Consider the following 17,722-nt stretch of genomic DNA (forward strand, 5'->3'; position numbering starts at 1 on the left):
TTTTCACTCTTTGATTCCCACACCCCCCCCCCAACAAAAATAAATGTAAAGACACCCACTTTCCTGGTGCAGTCTGCTTGCCCACGTGCCGGTGCGCCCTTTGCCGGTTCCCTGGGTGCCGTGTCCCGGTGCCACCGAGTCACCGCTGAGGTGACGGGTGAGGAAGGGAGGGCTGCGGCCAGGCAAGTGCGGCTTGCAATCCCAGGCTTTGCTTTTGACCAGGATCTCCTAGAGGAGTGGAAGGGGAAGGGGGCCCAGGTGGAGGAGATCGGCCGCAGGGGGACCCTCCTGGAGAACCTGATCGTGGAGATTACGGCCCCCGACACCCCGTCCAAGGCAGGTGAGTTGCAGCCCGCTCTCCCGAGGATGCTTCCTTCCTCGGCACTCTGCTCTCACCGCTGCATCTTCTCTGAGCCTGCCTCAAGCAAAAAAATGGGGTTATTTCCCCCTTTTAACAAACTTCAGGGGGCCTGTGGTGGTCTGAGTATTGTGGGGCTGAGCCCCGTGGTCGAGTTGCTGGTGCTCGTTGCATTAGTGCATTAGACGAGCGCTCGGAGCCCACCAACTTGCCTTAATTTGCTGTAGCATAACGAGCACTGACTTACCCTGCGTTTGCCGTGAGCCCAGCGTGGGGACACGTACCACGGTTCGGATGGAGATGGGAGCTTCAGGCTGCTGCGGCGTGGGGGTCTGGGCTCTCGGCCCCGCAGGGAGCTCGTGGAGGTGGCTCCTGCTTTCTCTTGGGGATGTGCTTCAGCCTCCTGAGGGCTGGAGTGTTTTAATCAAACTCCGGTATTTGGGTTTCATATCTGGATGAAATTTAAGACTGCAATATTCAGACGTGATTTACTAGTCTCCTTTTTGGCTTCAAGTCTGTGAAGCAATGAGATTATGTCTGGTTCGTTTGGAAACCAACTAAAAGATGTCTTCCAGCTTGTGAGAACAAGTCCCTGGACTCTCATCATTGATGGGCATTTATGGGAATTCGCAGTCTAGATATGTTTGTTAGGGTGAGCAGTTGATGAGCAGTTAAGTGGGAAACCTCCAAGAGAAATGGGGAGAGGCTTGTTGTGGGTGACCAAAGCTGCAGCCCCTTACATCCATGAAAGCTTTAAAATGTGTGGTTAGAAACAGAGAGACTTACCCGGTAATGTTTCTGATGAATCCCCCTTTGGTTGTGAACGTGGCTGTGATATCTGGTGTCCAAGGAAGGGACACTGGCACATCCTGCATGGAGCCTCTTGGCAAGGAGAGCGTGTCTGTGCACCAAGGCGGATTTAAACAGTTTCATCCCATAAGAAAAGGAGAATATGGGGGAGTTAATCTCTTCAAGGGAGTTAATCTCTTCAGGGAAGGCATTCAGCAGTCTCACTTGATGTTATAATTCCCAAAATCATGCTCAGGGTAGCAGCTTTCCGGGCGTGGAGAGATGGCCAATGGTCCCCAGTATTACGGTTCACGCAGGAGCCACGTCCACTCTGGTCTCTGGGTGATGCTGGGAGCGGTGCCCAGCTCCAGACAGCTTCAGCTCTTCTGCTTCTGGTCCAGGGAGGCAGGAGCAGCTCCGGGAAAGCGAGGGGTGCGAGTGTGTTGGGATGGAGGAGAAATAAACGGGACTTCAAATCGAACTAATGCCGATCGTTCGGCACCGAGCCGGCGGGCTCGTCAGCGCCAGGCGGGTGGGCCCGTGGAGACGCCGCGTCTGTGCTTGGTGGCCAGTGTGGTCCGTGTCGTGGAGGGCCGTTCATCGCTTGCTGTCTGCATTCCTAATGCGTCTGTCTTGTCCCTCTGTCTGTCTCCGTCCCCTCTGCCCAGGTGCCGCGCTGCCCGCTCCGGGAGGGTCGGTAGGCAGCGTGAACGGATACCACACGTGCAAAGGTGAGCTCGCTGTCACCGCCGTGCCGGCACGTGCGTGCCGAGGCTGCCTCGCCGTCTCCCTGTCCGTTTTTGTCTGTGCGTTTCCATCCGTGAGAATATAAACCACAACGCGGCACCGTCAGCATCCCATCGCAAGTGGAACGAGCCTGCCCACAGGCTCGCGAATTCCCAGCCGCGCTGCGCGGTAGCCGGAGCCGTGGGACAGGCAGGCGGTGATGGAGGATGTAGGTCAGGCTGAAGGACGGAGAGGGGCAGCTTTCGGGAGTGACGGCACCCTGACACCCCATCAGGTGGTGTTAAGAGCTGATAAATGGGAGATCGTTTTAAGGCCTGCAATTAAATTTATTGGTTCTAAGGGATTATAACGGCATCCAACCCTTCACTTTGAAGAGCAATTTTAATTATTGCCGGTTATCTGCTGTTAGTTCACCGGTTCAACGAGATAATAGGTTCATAAAAATGGCTTTATATTTTGGTGTCAAATTATTTAACACTGCATTAGCAGTGACATTGTGAAAGGGGGGCTCAGCTTGCATCAGTCTCACAAACACGAAGGCATTTGCTTTGTTTGCAAACTGTCAACATGCATACGTGGTGCAACTGGAAGGGCCCCTCTGGCACGAGAGGTGAGGATAATCTGACATTGCTCTGCAGGCAGACGGACGGCAGCACGGCCTCTTGCTCCTCATGCTTGGCCGGCTGTGGCTGCCCGGGGCTAGATTAGTACCCGATAGTCCAGGTTAAGATGGGCAACGCGGGCAGCGGTCCTCATCTCAGGCTGCTTTTTGGAAACAGATCTGACCGAGATCCAGTGCGATGTGTCGGACGTGACCCAGCAGTACCAGGGCCTTGGTGCGGCGCTGCGGGAACGGCAGCAGCAGCTCTCGGCTATGCTGGAGAAGATGCAAGACGTGCAGGAGGAGGCCAGCTCGATGCTGAAGTGGCTGGAGTCGAAGGAACGAACGCTGTCGGAGCTGGACGCCTCCTCCTCGCCCACCAAGACGGAGACGATGAGAGCCCAGGCTGAGCACAACAAGGTAACTTCCAGAGCAAAAAATGGGGATCAGAGCATCTCCTCCCAAAGGATCTTGGAGATGCGCTTTATTGCAGCAGGACTAGAAGGATTAGCAACGAGGATCTGCCCTGGGTTAAAGAAGGGCTTTGCCCAGAAAGGATCACAGACAGGTCCGTGGAGCAGGAGCCCATGCACCGTGCTCGACTTCTTTGCTTTTAGGCATGTTGCTTTCAGGCATTTGGCTCAGGGGAAAGGACCTTATCTGTAGCCCTTGCTGCTGGGTCACTCCAGCTTCTCCTGGAAAGCAATTCCCAGCCTTTCCCTGCTCGTGGAGCCAAGTTAGCTCACGATATTGCTAAAAAAATGAAGTGATTTCATTAAAGAGCAAAGAACAGAAATTGTCCAACTCCAGCTTGTAGCTGCTGCTTCATTCCTACTCGGTGATTTCATTCTTTTGCCCTGTATCTGAAGAAGTTCAAATTATTATTTTCCAGGCATTTCTGGCTGAATTGGAACAAAACTCAGGGAAGATCCAGAAGGTAAAGGAAGAACTTTCTGGCTTGCTGGAGAAATATCCAGATTCTCCAGAAGCAGCGAACTGGAAGAAGATGCAGGAAGACCTGAGTAAGTGCCTGAAGCACTTAGTGAGGCTTCTGTCTTGAAACATCACATTAGAAGCGGTTCAGGATTGCAGGGCGATTCCAAAGTCACAGCAGAACAGAGTTGCTTCTAATTAAAATTCAGTAAATAGCAAACTTACCTCCAAGCTGTCTGGTGTACAAGGTGTTCCTGAGACGAGCACTGTCGTGATTAATGAAATCTCTATGATGGATGTGTATTTTAAAGACTTGCCTCCTTAAATTACTTCTTTAAAAAAAAAAAAAAAAAGAAAGAAAAATAAGGCATTAGGGACATGGGTTGATTATTTTGATTAAAAGCTTCACTGCTTGATATAAAATTCTAGTCATTAGTAAGGCTATCCTAGGTAATCAAATGTTGACTAAACAAGACTGTGTATTTAAAAAGAAGCCCAGAGATTCTCTTCTTTGAAATAGCAGGAACGCTTTTATGGAGTTCTCCATCCAGGAGATATGAATGTGCTGTGTGAGGACTGATACACATGAGAGTATCCTCATTTATCGAGCCAGGGATGTGGGATGGCTCACCTAAGGTCAGACCAGCTCGTGGCAGTAGTGACTAGAGCGCAGAAATCCTGCTTGCAAGGTTTTTTTCCTATGAGCTTCAAGACCACGTAGCCATTAGAAATGGGTAACGGCTTATTAGATGGAGAGTAAATAGAACCACACTAGTTTTATTGAAAAGCTGAGGACGTTTCCCATCGGGGAAGCCATGGGGAGGGTAAAGAACCTTCTCGATGGAGGGGTGGGCTGGCTGGGAGCACGACCGCTGCCAACACAGCCGGTGCTTCAGATTGCAGGTGGGAAAGAGCCAGCCAGGCGACAGCCGAGCGGCAGCAGAAGCTGGAGGAGTCGGTGAACCAGCTGGCCAGCTTCCAGGCTGCCGAAGCCCAGCTGCGCCCTTGGCTGATGGAGAAGGAGCTGATGATGAGCGTGCTGGGACCCCTCTCCATCGACCCGAACATGCTGAACGCGCAGAAGCAGCAGGTCCAGGTGAGCTGGGAGCTGCGTACGCATCTCCACGGTGGGTTCGGGTCAGGGAGGGGAGGGTGTCTCATCCAGTATGTGAGGTGGAAGATTGCACTCTGAGTTATTTGTCTCGCAAGCGCTCTGCCATGCGAGTGTTGGGAGACCTCATGGCTCCTCTCCCGAGTCTTCCAAACCCTGCCGAGCGCAAACTACTGTGAATAACTTGAAACGGGTGCAGTGCTCGAGCTCCCTTCCCCGCACTGGATTGACTCATCAGTGAATCACTTGGCCCCTCTTGGAGAGTGAAATTGCTTTAAACAAGACCTGTGCTGATGCTCTGCAGGACTTGCTAATGCTGCCCCTCCGCCTGGCAGCCTGCCCTTTCCGTACCTCCTGCTTCCAAATCCTAACATGTCCGTAACCGGCCACACCATAAAATAAAATGCCCCAGTTAACATAATTAGACTTCCTTCTCATCTAACTGGTTTATGTTACATTACACAGCAGTAGGACAAATAAGAGAGAGAGCAGAGTACTGGAGTCGCAGACCCCTCCCAGCTTTTTAAGTTGCAAGGTCACAGTAAATTGTGGTCTACCCAGCCCAATCGCCATCCCAGCCCAGGGCTTGTTCCTACTGATTCCGTGGGTTGGATAAAGCCCCTAGAGGTCTGGTTCGTTTTGACTGTGTGTACTCAGAGCTGTCAGTTTTCTGCAAACACTTTCATGTTATTTCTGTTGCAGTTTATGCTGAAGGAATTTGAAGCTCGCAGACAGCAGCATGAGCAGCTCAACCAGGCAGCTCAGAGCATCTTGACTGGCCCTGGAGATGTTTCTCCATCCACTAACCAGGTGCGGGAAGAGCTCCAAGGGGTTAATCAGAAATGGTCCGAGCTAATGGAACGCCTCAATTCCCGCTCCAACCAAATTGACCAAGCCATAGTAAAGAGCACCCAGTACCAGGAGCTCCTCCAGGGCCTCTCCGAGAAGGTGAAGGCGGTTGGGCAGCGCCTGAGCAGCCAGTCTGCCATCAGCACGCAGCCCGATGCCGTGAAACAGCAGCTGGAAGAAACCAGTGAGATCCGCTCGGACCTGGAGCAGCTGGAAGAGGAGATAGCAGAGGCTCAGACCCTCTGTGATGACCTCTCTGTCCTCATCGGGGAGCAGTATCTCAAAGATGAGTTAAGGAAACGTCTGGAGACGGTGGCTCTTCCTCTCAAAGGGCTGGAAGACCTGGCAGGTGAGACAGAGCAGAGAAGTTGCTTAAGAGATGTTGGGATGTCAAACTCCACCCCTGCTTTTTGCCAAAGGGCACTACCGTCACTGGGTTTGTAAGAATAATAGGGGAAGCACCATTTATCATTTTTTAGGGTGCTTCATGGGTGTTTTGTGTGGGACTAAGCACAGGAGAGTTCAAACTCCAGACATACCCGAGCCTGGAGAGTGAGCAGAGGTGTTGAGTCCCACTGATGTGGCTCTTCCAACAAGCTGCCTGGCTTGCAGCAGTGTGGCATGTGCTGTGCTTGGGAAAAAAAATGGTTCCTAAATTCAGAGTGGGGCATGGAGAAGACCCAGTGGCCACCCTGTAATCTTGGGATGCCTCTTCTGGTTTCTAAGAGGTTGCATTTAGAGACTGGTCAGGAGAACTGAGACTACTGTGTTATCATTGCCTGTTACTACTTAAGAAATTTATGAATCAGTGAGCAAAAAGGCTAGTGATGCAATGGAAAACTCCTTCCTGTTAATCAAAACACAGTTGGTGCATCTGAGATGATTTTAAATAATTGCACTTTGCTTATTTGATTTCAGCTTAATTGTCGCGTTCTAATCTTATTTCCATTTCAGCCGACCGGATGAACCGACTGCAGACTGCACTTGCAAGTTCCCAGCAGTTCCAGCATATGTTTGATGAACTCAGGACCTGGCTAGATGACAAACTGTGCCAGCAAGCTCAGAGCCAACCTATTTCTGCTAAACTGGAGAGGCTACAGAGCCAAATTCAAGAACAAGAAGAGTTCCAGAAGAGCCTTAACCAACACAGCGGCTCCTACGAGATGATTGTAGCCGAGGGCGAATCTTTGCTGCTTTCTGTCCAGCCTGGGGAGGAGAAGACCACTCTGCAAAACCAGTTGGTCAGCCTCAAAACACACTGGGAAGAGCTCAGCAAACAGGCTGCTGATAGACACTCTAAGCTCAAGGACTGTTTGCAGAAAGCGCAGAAGTACCAACGGCACACGGAGGACCTCCTGCCTTGGGTGGAGGACTGCAGGGCAAAGATGGCAGAGCTAGAAGTAACTCTGGATCCAGTGCAGCTGGAGGCGACTCTTCTGAGATCGAAGGCTATGCTGAGTGACGTGGAGAAGCGTCGCTCCTTGCTGGAGATGCTGAACAGCGCTGCCGACATCCTGATCGATGCGTCTCAAACCGATGAGGATGACGTTCGGGATGAGAAGGCTGGGATCAATCAGAAGATGGATGCCATCACAGAAGAGCTGCAAGCCAAGACTGGCTCCATTGAAGAAATGTCACAGAGGCTCAAGGAGTTTCAAGAGAGCTTCAAGAACATTGAGAAGAAGCTGGAAGGGGCAAAGCACCAGCTGGAGATCTATGATGCACTAGGGCCGCAAGCCTGCAGCAACAAGAATTTGGAGAAGCTCAGGGCACAGCAGGAGGTGCTGCAGGCCCTGGAGCCACAAGTGGATTATCTGAAAAACTTCACTCAAGGTCTAGTAGAAGATGCCCCGGATGGGTCCGACTGTTCCCAGCTCTTAAGCCAAGCTGAGGTGGCTCAGCAGGACTTCAAAGCTGTGAAGCAGAAAGTAAATGACTGCTGTACGCTCATGGAAAACAAGCTTGAAGGGATCGGCCAATTCAATAACCGGGTCAGGGAGATGTTCTCTCAACTGGCGGATCTCGATGATGAGCTAGACAGCATGGGCCCCATCGGGAGAGATTCTGACAGCCTTCAGTCCCAAGCAGAGGACGTTCGCACATTCCTGGGTAAACTCCACAGGCTGAAGTCTGACATTGAAGCTTCTGAAAGTGAATGTAAGAAGATGCTGGAGGACGAAGGGAGTCCCGATTTATTAGGACTGAAACGTGAATTGGAGACTCTGAATAAACAGTGCAGCAAACTGACGGAGAGAGGCAAGAACCGTCAGGAGCAGGTAGAAACGACACTGTCTCGTGTCGAGGACTTTTACAGCAGGCTGAAGGAGCTGACCCACATGACAACCGCGGCGGAGGAGAACGAGGCGTTGCAGTGGGTGGTGGGAACAGAGGTGGAAACCATCAACCAACAGCTGGCAGACTTCAAAGTAAGTTTTTATGCTGTAACACTTCTTAAGTGGTATTTGGTGTTTGAAGGTCTGTTTAGTGTTGTGGTCTTTTGTGTAGGACCTCTGGTCTTGAAGCTGTCGTGGTTTTGTTGTTTGTTGCTATAACGTCACCGTTTTTGGTGTGGTAAAATATACTTGCTCTGGAGAATATAAGATCAACTGCTGAACTTGATGGTCTGTGGTGGAAAGGTGCAGAAAGATTTTGTGATTGGGAGGAAAAAAACTTTTCCCGGTTCTCGTTGTGATGTGTAATGTTGGTGTGCTAGTACCTCGTGGGCTTGTAGAGGTGGTTCGTATTTAGGTTTTGGGGGAGGGAGAGAAGTTTTTGAGTCCATCTGAACTGTAAGTTGGCATCATCTGAGAGTCGAGTCCAGATCGGATCATCCTGCAGGTCTTTCTACCCGGCCCACCATTCCTGCTTGTTGTTCACTTGATCTGAGCCACATATTGCATCCATTTGGGGGTCTTTGAGTACAAATAAAGGCATAGATAGGCTGTGGGACAAGGGGTACACACAGGGAATAAAACCAAAGCAAAGTTTTTCTGTGGGCTGTTCATGTTTCCAGCGAACAGCTGATGGAGACCTTCAAGGCTCGCATGAAATGCTGAGAGAGGAAAGAGTTGGAGTGTGTTTGATTATTTTTTTTTATACAGTATTATGGTGTTGGGTCATGCTGTTACACTACATTAATTATATTAATACTGCTTAGAAATTCTCTTGCTGTGAAACTTCTATTACTGATGTGCTCGGTAGCTGATGATTGGGCTGATTTACATCTGGCTGCTCGTTTCCTGGTGTTAATGGGGGGTAGGAGGGGGAAACGTTTTTACAGCCATTTACTTTTCATCTCATGGCTAATTGATCCCGTTCCACCACTTAATAGCTCTGTGAAACCTTCACCAGGACAAGGTATTTCTGTTTTGGGGGTTGCCTATCCAAAAAAAGAGCTTGGAAGTGTTACTTGCGGGGCAAACTCAAACTCATCTGATTGCATTGCTGTTAATTCTTGTGTTGGGCAGTGTTTTGCATTGAGCTTATACTGATGGGAGGGATTTAACTTCATCATTAAACGCCACACAGTCGCTTGGAACAAATCTATCCGAAAAGGAGTTTCTAGTCCAGTTTCACTGGACTTTTTCACTTAAAACCAGTGAAACTTGCCTGCAGAGCAAGGGATTATTTGCGGCTGGCGAGCGGGGCTGGCAGGCGCAGCTTAACCCATCGTAGTGCTTGCAAGTGGTCTATATCTCAGTGACCTTGAGGATGACCCTTTAAGACAACGGTGGCCTGGGCTGCATGAGCCGAGGGTGCTCTGGAGGGTGACATGTCCTTACCAGGAGTCATTTGTTGGCCATCGAGGCCATGCGGTGCAGTTGAGGTCTCGGTTCCTGGAAAAATGAAAGTTGCAGCAGTGATGGTAGGGTTTTGCAGTGTAATGGCTGAGAATAAAATGGGGGAGAAGCAAGAAGGGTGGATGGAGCAATCGCGGTTATGCAGCAGCATTCCTCCCATGCACGGTTCATCCAGAGAGCAAGCATTTTTGTGCAAATTGTGAATGTTGCAGAGCAGATCTTTGCAAAGCCTCACCTTACGGTTCTCTCTAAGGGGAAATGCAATCCCAGATACCAATCTGCACGTGGAAGGGCATCACAGCATACGGGCAGGGACCGTCTGTACTTCATACGTGCAGGAGGGAGGGCGATGGAGAATTCTCACTTGGGCTCTGGAGGTAGCGGGGAGCATGGGGGGCTTTTCTCGGTTGCACCAGGCTTTTATTTCTTAACGCCTAAGACAATATCACAACTGTCTCCCTTCTTGGACTGCAAACAAGATGCAGGCACAGTGTGTCCGGGGGGACCAGAGGCAGCTCCTCAGCCGGGCAGTGCTCCCCGGGGCGGCGTGGGGACGATGCAGCTGAGCGCGGGGAGGAGGATGGGGTGGCTGGGGGTCTCCAGGAGCGGTCGCGGTCTGTCTGTCCAGAAGGCTCAAATGCAGGCAGATATTATGTCTTAAGGCATTAATTTTAATGAACATCTGTGTAAATGAGATGCAAATTAGGCATGGCCCCAGGCCTCCAGGCAAGTTGCCAATGCATCCCTGACAAAGGTGGGCACTTCTGGACTCATTGTGTCCAGATTTTAATAAAGAAGATATATTGAAGGCTCTGATGGAGGCCGTGAACAGATGACTCTTGAAACACCTTATACTTGAAGCTTCCCATATATTTTTCTCTTCCTGCCTGCAAACACCCCTCAAACTTGCCCCAGAAGGCCACAACCTACAACAAACCCTTAACTTTTGGAGAACTGCCACCCGTGCATTTCCTCTCTCTCCCCCCCCAGCCCCGTTCCCAGGTCACGGAGGGACTAATCCTGGCTACGGGACGGATGAGCCCTCTCCCGCTGTAAGTGCTCCTCCTGGCCGGGTTTCTCGAAGGCGGGAGGCTGGGAAGCAGCTGTTGGATCTTGCCTGGGGGGAAGCTTTGTTTGCAGGAGGTGTTTCGGTTCAGCGAGCGGATGCGATGGTGGGGATGGCTACACCGAGGGGCTGAGCCCATGCTAGCACCCACGGCCATCGGAAGCCAGGACGGCGATGCAGGGTGGACCTGGCCTTCAGGGGATGGGGGAGAACTAGGTAGGGACTGGTTTGGAGCACCACGTTGTTAGAGGATTGTAAGAAACCCATCTGGAAGAGACTTTAAGGGGTCATCTAGTTTAGCCCCTAGTTTTATGGTGAGATCAAGTGCAGCTGCAAGGCATTTCTGTGGTTTGGAGTCTGTGCTTATATGGACATACTGATGGATCGCTTCAGATACAGCTATGCTGCAGAAGAAATAGCATGGTTTTAGCAAAGGAACCTCATCTTTAACTCCTGGTCTTCAGCATGAGTTTAACCCAAGCGACTGTCTTTCCATTGCTGCCCCTCTGAGGAGACCCTTCTTTGTAAAAAAGGGTACTAAAAGCTGGAAGAATCTTTCTGTGCTGTGGCTCCATGAGCATCATACGGCCGAGTCAGGCTCTTCGGCACGAGGGACAAGTGACAGCCAACAGCAAGAGCTCCTCATAAGAGCTTTCAGGCTGGGGCATTACTTCCCCCTCCACTCTCTCTGCTGTCAGCTTAGGTTTCTCAAAGCTTATGCTAATATTAAATTTTAATGACTGGCATCAAATGAGCCACAGTTGAAATGTTACTAAACATAACAACTATGTTGATTCAGTTTAGCAAATGGCAGAATTCTCTGGGGAAGCGATTCCCCAGGTACGGACGAGAGACGGAGGGTCACGCAGAGACGTAGGGGTTTTCTCCATCGCGTGCTCTCCAGCGTCAGCAACCCCTGAGCTAGAAGACCCCGAGTTACAACCCTTCCTCCCAAAGACTGGGAAACTAATGCTGTACTTTGGATAAAACTTGTGCTGTTCAGTGCAAGTGGCCGATCTTCCTTTACGCTTTCAAGAAGCAGAGGTGAGGTTTGCTAGTTCGGAGCAGTGGTGCCAGAAAGCCCCAGGCACGGGCTCGTCCTATCTGGCCAAAGAGCATCCATCAGCCTGGGCCGCAGAGACCTGATGGAATCAAATTCTTTGGTGTTTTTTGGGAAGACATCTGTGCTGGGGTAGCTTGGCCTCCTGGCTAAGCGAGCTCAAGCCTGGGTTTTGTTTACATTTTTTACAGTGGCTTTTGAACTTGGGTTTCAAAGCCTGGCTGGTACTTAGCGTTGGCAATTCTGAGCTGGGACCCTCTTTGATTCACCATGTTGGTTTTGGATAAACTCTTAACGTTGCCATATTTCACCTGCAAAGCAGAGCGTAACGCCCAGCCCTAGGTCAAAGGCACGAGCAGAGGTTTTTAGGCTTGCTGCAATACAGAGCGATGCCCGGGAGTGGAAGGATGCTGTTGCCTCCCCAGTCGTATCATGCCAGAGTGGTTTTGCTTTGCTGGGGACGCCTTCCTCCACGTGACGAAGACGAGAGCAGGAACGGGGCAGCCTGCCTTCCTTCCGAGTTGTGCTCAACGGCTGGAAGAGATTTCTGCAAGAGTCTGGAGAACTTGACCCAAAACGAAACCCAAGGAAAAGCGTCAAACTTGGAATAACCGAACGGTCGCCGTCGCGTTCAAAACGGCGCAGGTGCGGTTGGCTGAAGGGGAAGATGCGCGGTGACGCCTCTGCGTGCGGCCGGACCTCCATCGACTTGCCGGCCCCCTCCCAATGCCGCGCCGGCAGCCCCCGCCGTCACCGCAGCTGCGCTTTGCCCCACGTCTGCTGGCGGCGTTGGGGCACGGCGGAGGAATGCTGGCGAGCCGGGACCTGCCGCAGCTGGCACACGCCACGCCGCTTATCCAGGATCTCGCCTCCGAGTATTAATTAAACCCCACCCTCGCCTCAGCCAGAGAGGAGGGGGGGATCAGGAGGGGGTCTGCTGCGGGGAGCGAGGGACCGCAGCATCCGACCCTCCAGGGCGACGGCTTTGCCGGGGCAGGTCGTGGGGAGTGGAGGGAAGAGATGAGATTTCGGGCTCCTGCCTCTCCTCCTGCTGTGGATTTTGGGGGAGGTTATTTGAAACCGGAGTTGCTCAATGCAGTGAACTCGGGCACCGCTCCTTCACGCCAATAAAGGTTTTATGTTGGACGATGGAGAGGGGGAGGGAGAATCCCTAGACAGCAATAACTGAAGCCGCACTCCCATTTTATTGTAGAGCAGGTCAGGCCGTCCGGGGTCTGCGGAGCCCTCGTGCCTCCAGCACCCTCTTTGTCTGCTTGAATAAAAAAAAAAAAAAGGAAAGAAATCCCAGGAGGGGTGATGCAGTGAGTGAGTAAAGCCCTAAACAGCATTAGTCATCTTGCCATTCAGATGCCGCTCTGTCTAATCCTGCTCCAGGTCCTCCCTGCTTCACCCTAAGTAAAAGCAGCAATTAGCCGGCACTCGTCGCGAGCCCACGCGCGCTCCTACGCCCTCCCTGCCGCTGCCCCCCTTCGCGGCAGGAGGACGTCGGCTTTCTTCGGCGCTCTATTTATGACTCTCTTAATTCCCCCAACCTTTCAGACGGGGAGCTGACTCAAAGGCGCTATCAGAAATGCTGCCGTTACTAATAACTGCTTGCCTCGTGCCCGGTGTCCCTGGGTTTCTCCCAGGTGTCACTGCCCGAGGCCGCTGCTTTTCAGGAGGGGTGGCCTTGGGGGTACGAGGGAGCTCACGGGCATCGCGTCCCTTGCGTGAGCTGTTGTCGTTGCGTGGGGCCGTCGGTGGCGGGGAGAGACGTGGGATGGGGACTTGGCTGCCCAGCGCCGTGTGGTGTTGAACGGTGGTTATTTTGCAGGAGGATGGAAATGGGTGGTTTCTTCCCAGTTTATCCCATTTACGTTTGCAGAGCGCGCTCCTCGGTGGGCTGGGGACGAGCGCGGTCCCTGATTGCACAAGCGGCGTTTTGTGATCTTCCTTTGTAAGACGCGCGTATGGTGATCTTAAGGGTCTTTTCCAACCCCAGTGATTCTATGATTCTATCTCGGGGACTGCCGGCTCTGCTCCTGCTGTTGCAGAGCTGCTCTTGAGGATGGGCAGAGGAAAACCAGCATCCCATCTCGGGATCGCAGGGCTGAACAGGAGAGCAGGAATAAATCCATATGCTGATGACGCAAGGTATTTAAACCAAAGCTTTTACACTCGAAGCCTTAATTTCTCGAGACGGCACGTTAGCCGCCACTAGCAGGCACGGGTGCTCGCGGGCGATGCCCAAGCACCAAGCCCAGGCCTCCGGGAAGGTTTTTGTGGGAACTCCACTCCCAATCGTATAGCCGAAGACCCCATAGCTGGGGGTGCATCGCCGGTGGGGCCTTGGGAGAGGGGAGGTGGGTTTCTGGGATGGGATGGGGCAGGGAAGGGACACTCTGCCACTTGCTGTGCCCCAGCCTGGCCGAGGGTATTTTTAACCCTTCTGTGCCCCCGGAGGAATGCGTGCGGCTCCCGACAGTCGTCCAGTTGGGAGCAGCTGGGTGGGACTGGGCTGGGAGCAGGGACAGGCTGCACGACGGTGTCTTCTCGTTGAACGCTTTCCAGACCTACTTAAAGTATCTCTGGCTAGTATTTTCAGCATCAGCAACACACGCAAAAATGCCTCCTCTCTGACAGCTGTTAAGCTGCCTTAAAGGCACCATCTCCCCTCGTTGGAGAAGAGGATGATAAATGGGGGGTGATAAGCGCGGGCTGTGACGGGGCTGTCACCGAACCTGGCTGGGGCGAGTGGCCCAAGCGGAGCTGCAAAGCCTTGGTGATGTTTGGTACACTTCTAACCTGGTAATCCGGGAGTGTTGTAAATAAACGTGTTTGCACAAGAGGCACTTGAGCACGAGTGGCCCCTGCAGCCTCCTCGTTCCTTGGAAGTAAATTTTATCGCAAAGGGAAGAACAAATGTGCCCCCGGAGCTCGTCCTCCCTGAAGGGAGCGTTGCCGGTGCGCTTGTTCATCAGCGAGCCGCAGATGGGTTTTGACCTTGACTTGTCAGCGGGCGGGCAGAGAGGCACAGGCACTTCCCCGATCCCGAGCAAGCCGAGAGCAAGAGTGAATTAAGCCAAGAGCTGCTGAGACTGACCAAATCATAGCGAGGTTTTTTTTTTTTTTTTTTTTCCCTTTTCTTGACCGTAAAACAATTAGGCTGTGATCAAATGGTCCCTTTCAGGAGCCGGCTTGGGTCACTTCTCCAAAGCCACCCACTTGCAGATGCTTTGGTGCCCCTGCCAGGTCTCAGCTGAGGGAGACGGCCGTAGGAATGTCCTCTTGCAGGAGCACTCGTTAGCTGGTGGTGGTGACACTTTGCAGTGTTTCCAGGAGATACTAAAAATACCAGCTTTGCATAAGACCGGGAGAGCTGAGGATCTGAGGGAGGAGGAGATGGGAAGCTTTTTGTCCGCAAGGGCTGAGCAGAGGAGGGAGAGGAGCCCGGTCCTGGCGGGATGCGGCCATGGAAGTGGGAGCGCGTGTTGGAGCGAACACAGGACTTTCCCGTCACCCACAGCATCCAGGCGAGTCACCGATCTCCTCCGGGGAAGGGAGTGACTGTGGCCGCTGGGTCTGGAGCAGACGGGGGCTTCTCTGGGGAAGGGCTCGGGCTTGGATTAGTCACCGCAGCGTTTCAAGAACAATTGCCAATTCTTCTGCCGAAGGAGTGGTTTAAAATGTCTCCCATCCAGAGGATTCTGTGGATGATAACGCGCTTACCTCACTTCCTAAAGAGCCTCCAGAGCAGTTTATTAATCACCCCATCCCTCGTCTCTCCCTGCTGTCCCCGATTACTCTGACACTGGGTGAGGAGCAGCTTCTGCAGTTTTCCATTTCCCCGGGACGGGCAGTGGGATGGCAGCACCCTGCCCGTGGGTGCTGGGTCACTGGCAGCATGCAGCAGGATGGCCGGAGAGCCCAGGGTGCTTCACCCACCCTTGTGCAGCACCAGAGCAAAGCCTGGCAGCCACGGAGGGGAATTTGCAGGAAAACTGGGCAGCCGAGGACAAAAATGGGCATTTCAGCAGGTCGTACCTCCCGTGCCCAGCCAAGCTCCCGGCTGCGAGGACCCTGGCACGTGGCTCTACCCTTCGCTCACAGTCCCGGCTCAGGTTGCTGCTGGGCTGTTTCAGGGTGCTCTGTGCACACAGATGGGGTCCCAGGGGAGCCCCAGGCTCCGCAGTGATCGAGCGCTGAATGCCACGGTGTAGGGCTGTGCCTGAGCGCTGCTGTAACACGTGGGCTCCAGGCTTCGTTTGGGAGAATTATTTATACCAACATCTATATTAGCTGCCTTGCAGGGAAAGCGCTACGGTGCAGCTCCTGCACCGTTGGAAAAAGAAAATAAATTTAAAAATGCAGCGCTCACTGCGTCTCTACCTCCAAACTGCAGAACGTTTCTCCAGGAGTTTGGTTTCTAACCTCTTTCTAAAACTTTACCAGTGGAGGTGCAGACCCCCATGGAGCCAACCGAGGTTTCCTCCCACAGCCCTGCGGAGGAGAGTCCCGAATTAACGGGCTACAGGTTGCAAATCGCTGCTTGAAAGGCGCGCTGGCTCCCTGCATCTCGAACAGCCGTAGCCTTTGAAGAGAGGGATTGCGTGGTGGCAGAGGCCTGACATGAAATCGGGTTGAAGTCAGCTGTTAGCCAAGGGGATAAGGGAGCACCCAGCCCGGCACGGTGGGATGGGATTAGCCCGGGTGCTCTTGCCTGGAACAGGCTGGGAGCTCGGGGCTTGCCCACGCGGTGCCGAAACGGCAATCGCAAAGATTTGGCAAAAGGAGCAAGTTTAGGAGGAGAGCAACAGCACTGAAAGGGAGATAAAGAAATCCCTCTGACCTTCTGACAAATGCAGCAAAGGCTTTAAAGAACATGAATCCTCCGGTAAAAAAAAAAACCACAGCAAAACCTAAAAAGCAGTTTCTAAGGCAGATTTTGGTTGTGCGTGATTTGGCTTTGTGCTTTTATTGCAGTGTCTGAGGGAGGCTGAAACCCACCCTGAGTCCCTCCATCGGGCTGGAGGCGCTCGGGGTTTATCCCGTCTGCCTCGTTTGGACATGGCACCGTGTCTCAACCTCGCGGTCCCTCCTGCCACCACCGCCTCGGTGACCCTCGTGGAGTCAGATATGGGGGACACGGTCAGCAGGACGTGTAGGGCCAAAGCTCGTGGTGCAAAGGCCGGAGCTCTCCTGCATTCACTCTCAGCCAGACTGGGCGAGCGGGTGCTACGCTGCCCAGGGCAGGAGGGCACCAAGGTGAAGATTAAAGAAGCTTTGAGGACGAAGGTGGCCCTTGGTTGTACCTTGGGCTCATTAGCGATGTGTTCATCAGAGATCTTGAGCTGTCTCTGGGTTCTCTTGCTCATCACATAACACAGGTCCCTCATTTCCAGCTGCTGAGATGCATTAAAAGAAAGCTAAAAATATATTGGTTTCCAAATACTGCTTTCCCATGTAAACAGTGGCGGCAGCGGCAGGCAGGATGTAATGCAGTCGTAAACAGGGTGACATCACCCCGTGACGGGGAAGGCACGCGTCCCAACGCTCCAGGGCCAGTGGCCATATGAGGAAAGCTTGAAACCTACAGGTCTGGGAGACAAATGGGGATGCTTCTACTTGGAGCAAATCTGGGAAAACCTCTGGGTGGGTTTTAGCTGGGGGGCTTTATCTTTCGCTTCAGGACGCGACCGTCGGATGGCCTGGGGTGGCTTTGGGTCACGAGCGGGTCTGGGCTGGGTGACAGCCCTCGGTAGGGCTGTTTGGTCCTCTCCCCACAGCGAGCTGGCTGCCGGAGCTTGAGCATCCCAGCGCCCGAAAGTGTTGTCTGCAGCCATTTGGCCAAAATGTGCTGGTAACGGGGCAGGTGAGAGGAGGTTTGGTGACTGAACAAAAGCCAGGTGAGGAGTCCTGGTGGTCCGTTCCGCCCACCGCCGCCGTGCCGCAGGGCCAGTGAGCCGCGAAGTGAGCAGACACGCTCTCTTGAGCTCGGGGCTGCAGCTCTGAAGCTCTATCGGCCCTTTATTTCAGTCCTGGCACTTGCTGCTGGCAGGGCTCCGCGTGCTGGAGCCGCTCGGAGACACCCGAAAGGACAAAAATTCAGGCGGGACCTTCGCGTCCTGCCCCATCCTTCCCTCGCACCAACACAAAGCTCGAGCAAAGCCCTGAAGTTGCAATTCCCAGCGCCCTTCGGCTTCTGTCCCCAGCGGTGGGGTGGCCCTTGGTGGCTTAAAGCCATGACTTGGGGAACCTGCAAGAGCTCTGCCCGGGATCTTCAGGCCAGGCACAGCAGGTTTTTAATTGGCTTTAGTACTTGTCGAATATTTCCCTAATGGTTTTAGAGATGGGGGGATGTGTTGGAGGAAGACTTGGCTTGCTTCTGGCACGTGACTCGGTGAGGAA

General features: G+C 52.9%; 1 protein-coding gene across 1 annotated transcript in view; it reads left to right on the forward strand.

Moving 5' to 3' along the window:
* Positions 1-17,722, forward strand: part of MACF1 (microtubule actin crosslinking factor 1) — a 147,035-nt gene that overhangs the window by 85,102 nt on the left and 44,211 nt on the right. The window contains 7 exon segments of the mRNA XM_030038275.1: positions 223-340; positions 1,816-1,878; positions 2,674-2,915; positions 3,388-3,517; positions 4,325-4,524; positions 5,242-5,737; positions 6,343-7,814. Of these exon segments, the coding sequence (XP_029894135.1) occupies positions 223-340; positions 1,816-1,878; positions 2,674-2,915; positions 3,388-3,517; positions 4,325-4,524; positions 5,242-5,737; positions 6,343-7,814 (2,721 nt within the window).

Source organism: Aquila chrysaetos, chromosome 16, assembly GCF_900496995.4.
Source record: "Aquila chrysaetos chrysaetos chromosome 16, bAquChr1.4, whole genome shotgun sequence".
In the NCBI taxonomy this organism is placed as follows: domain Eukaryota; kingdom Metazoa; phylum Chordata; class Aves; order Accipitriformes; family Accipitridae; genus Aquila; species Aquila chrysaetos.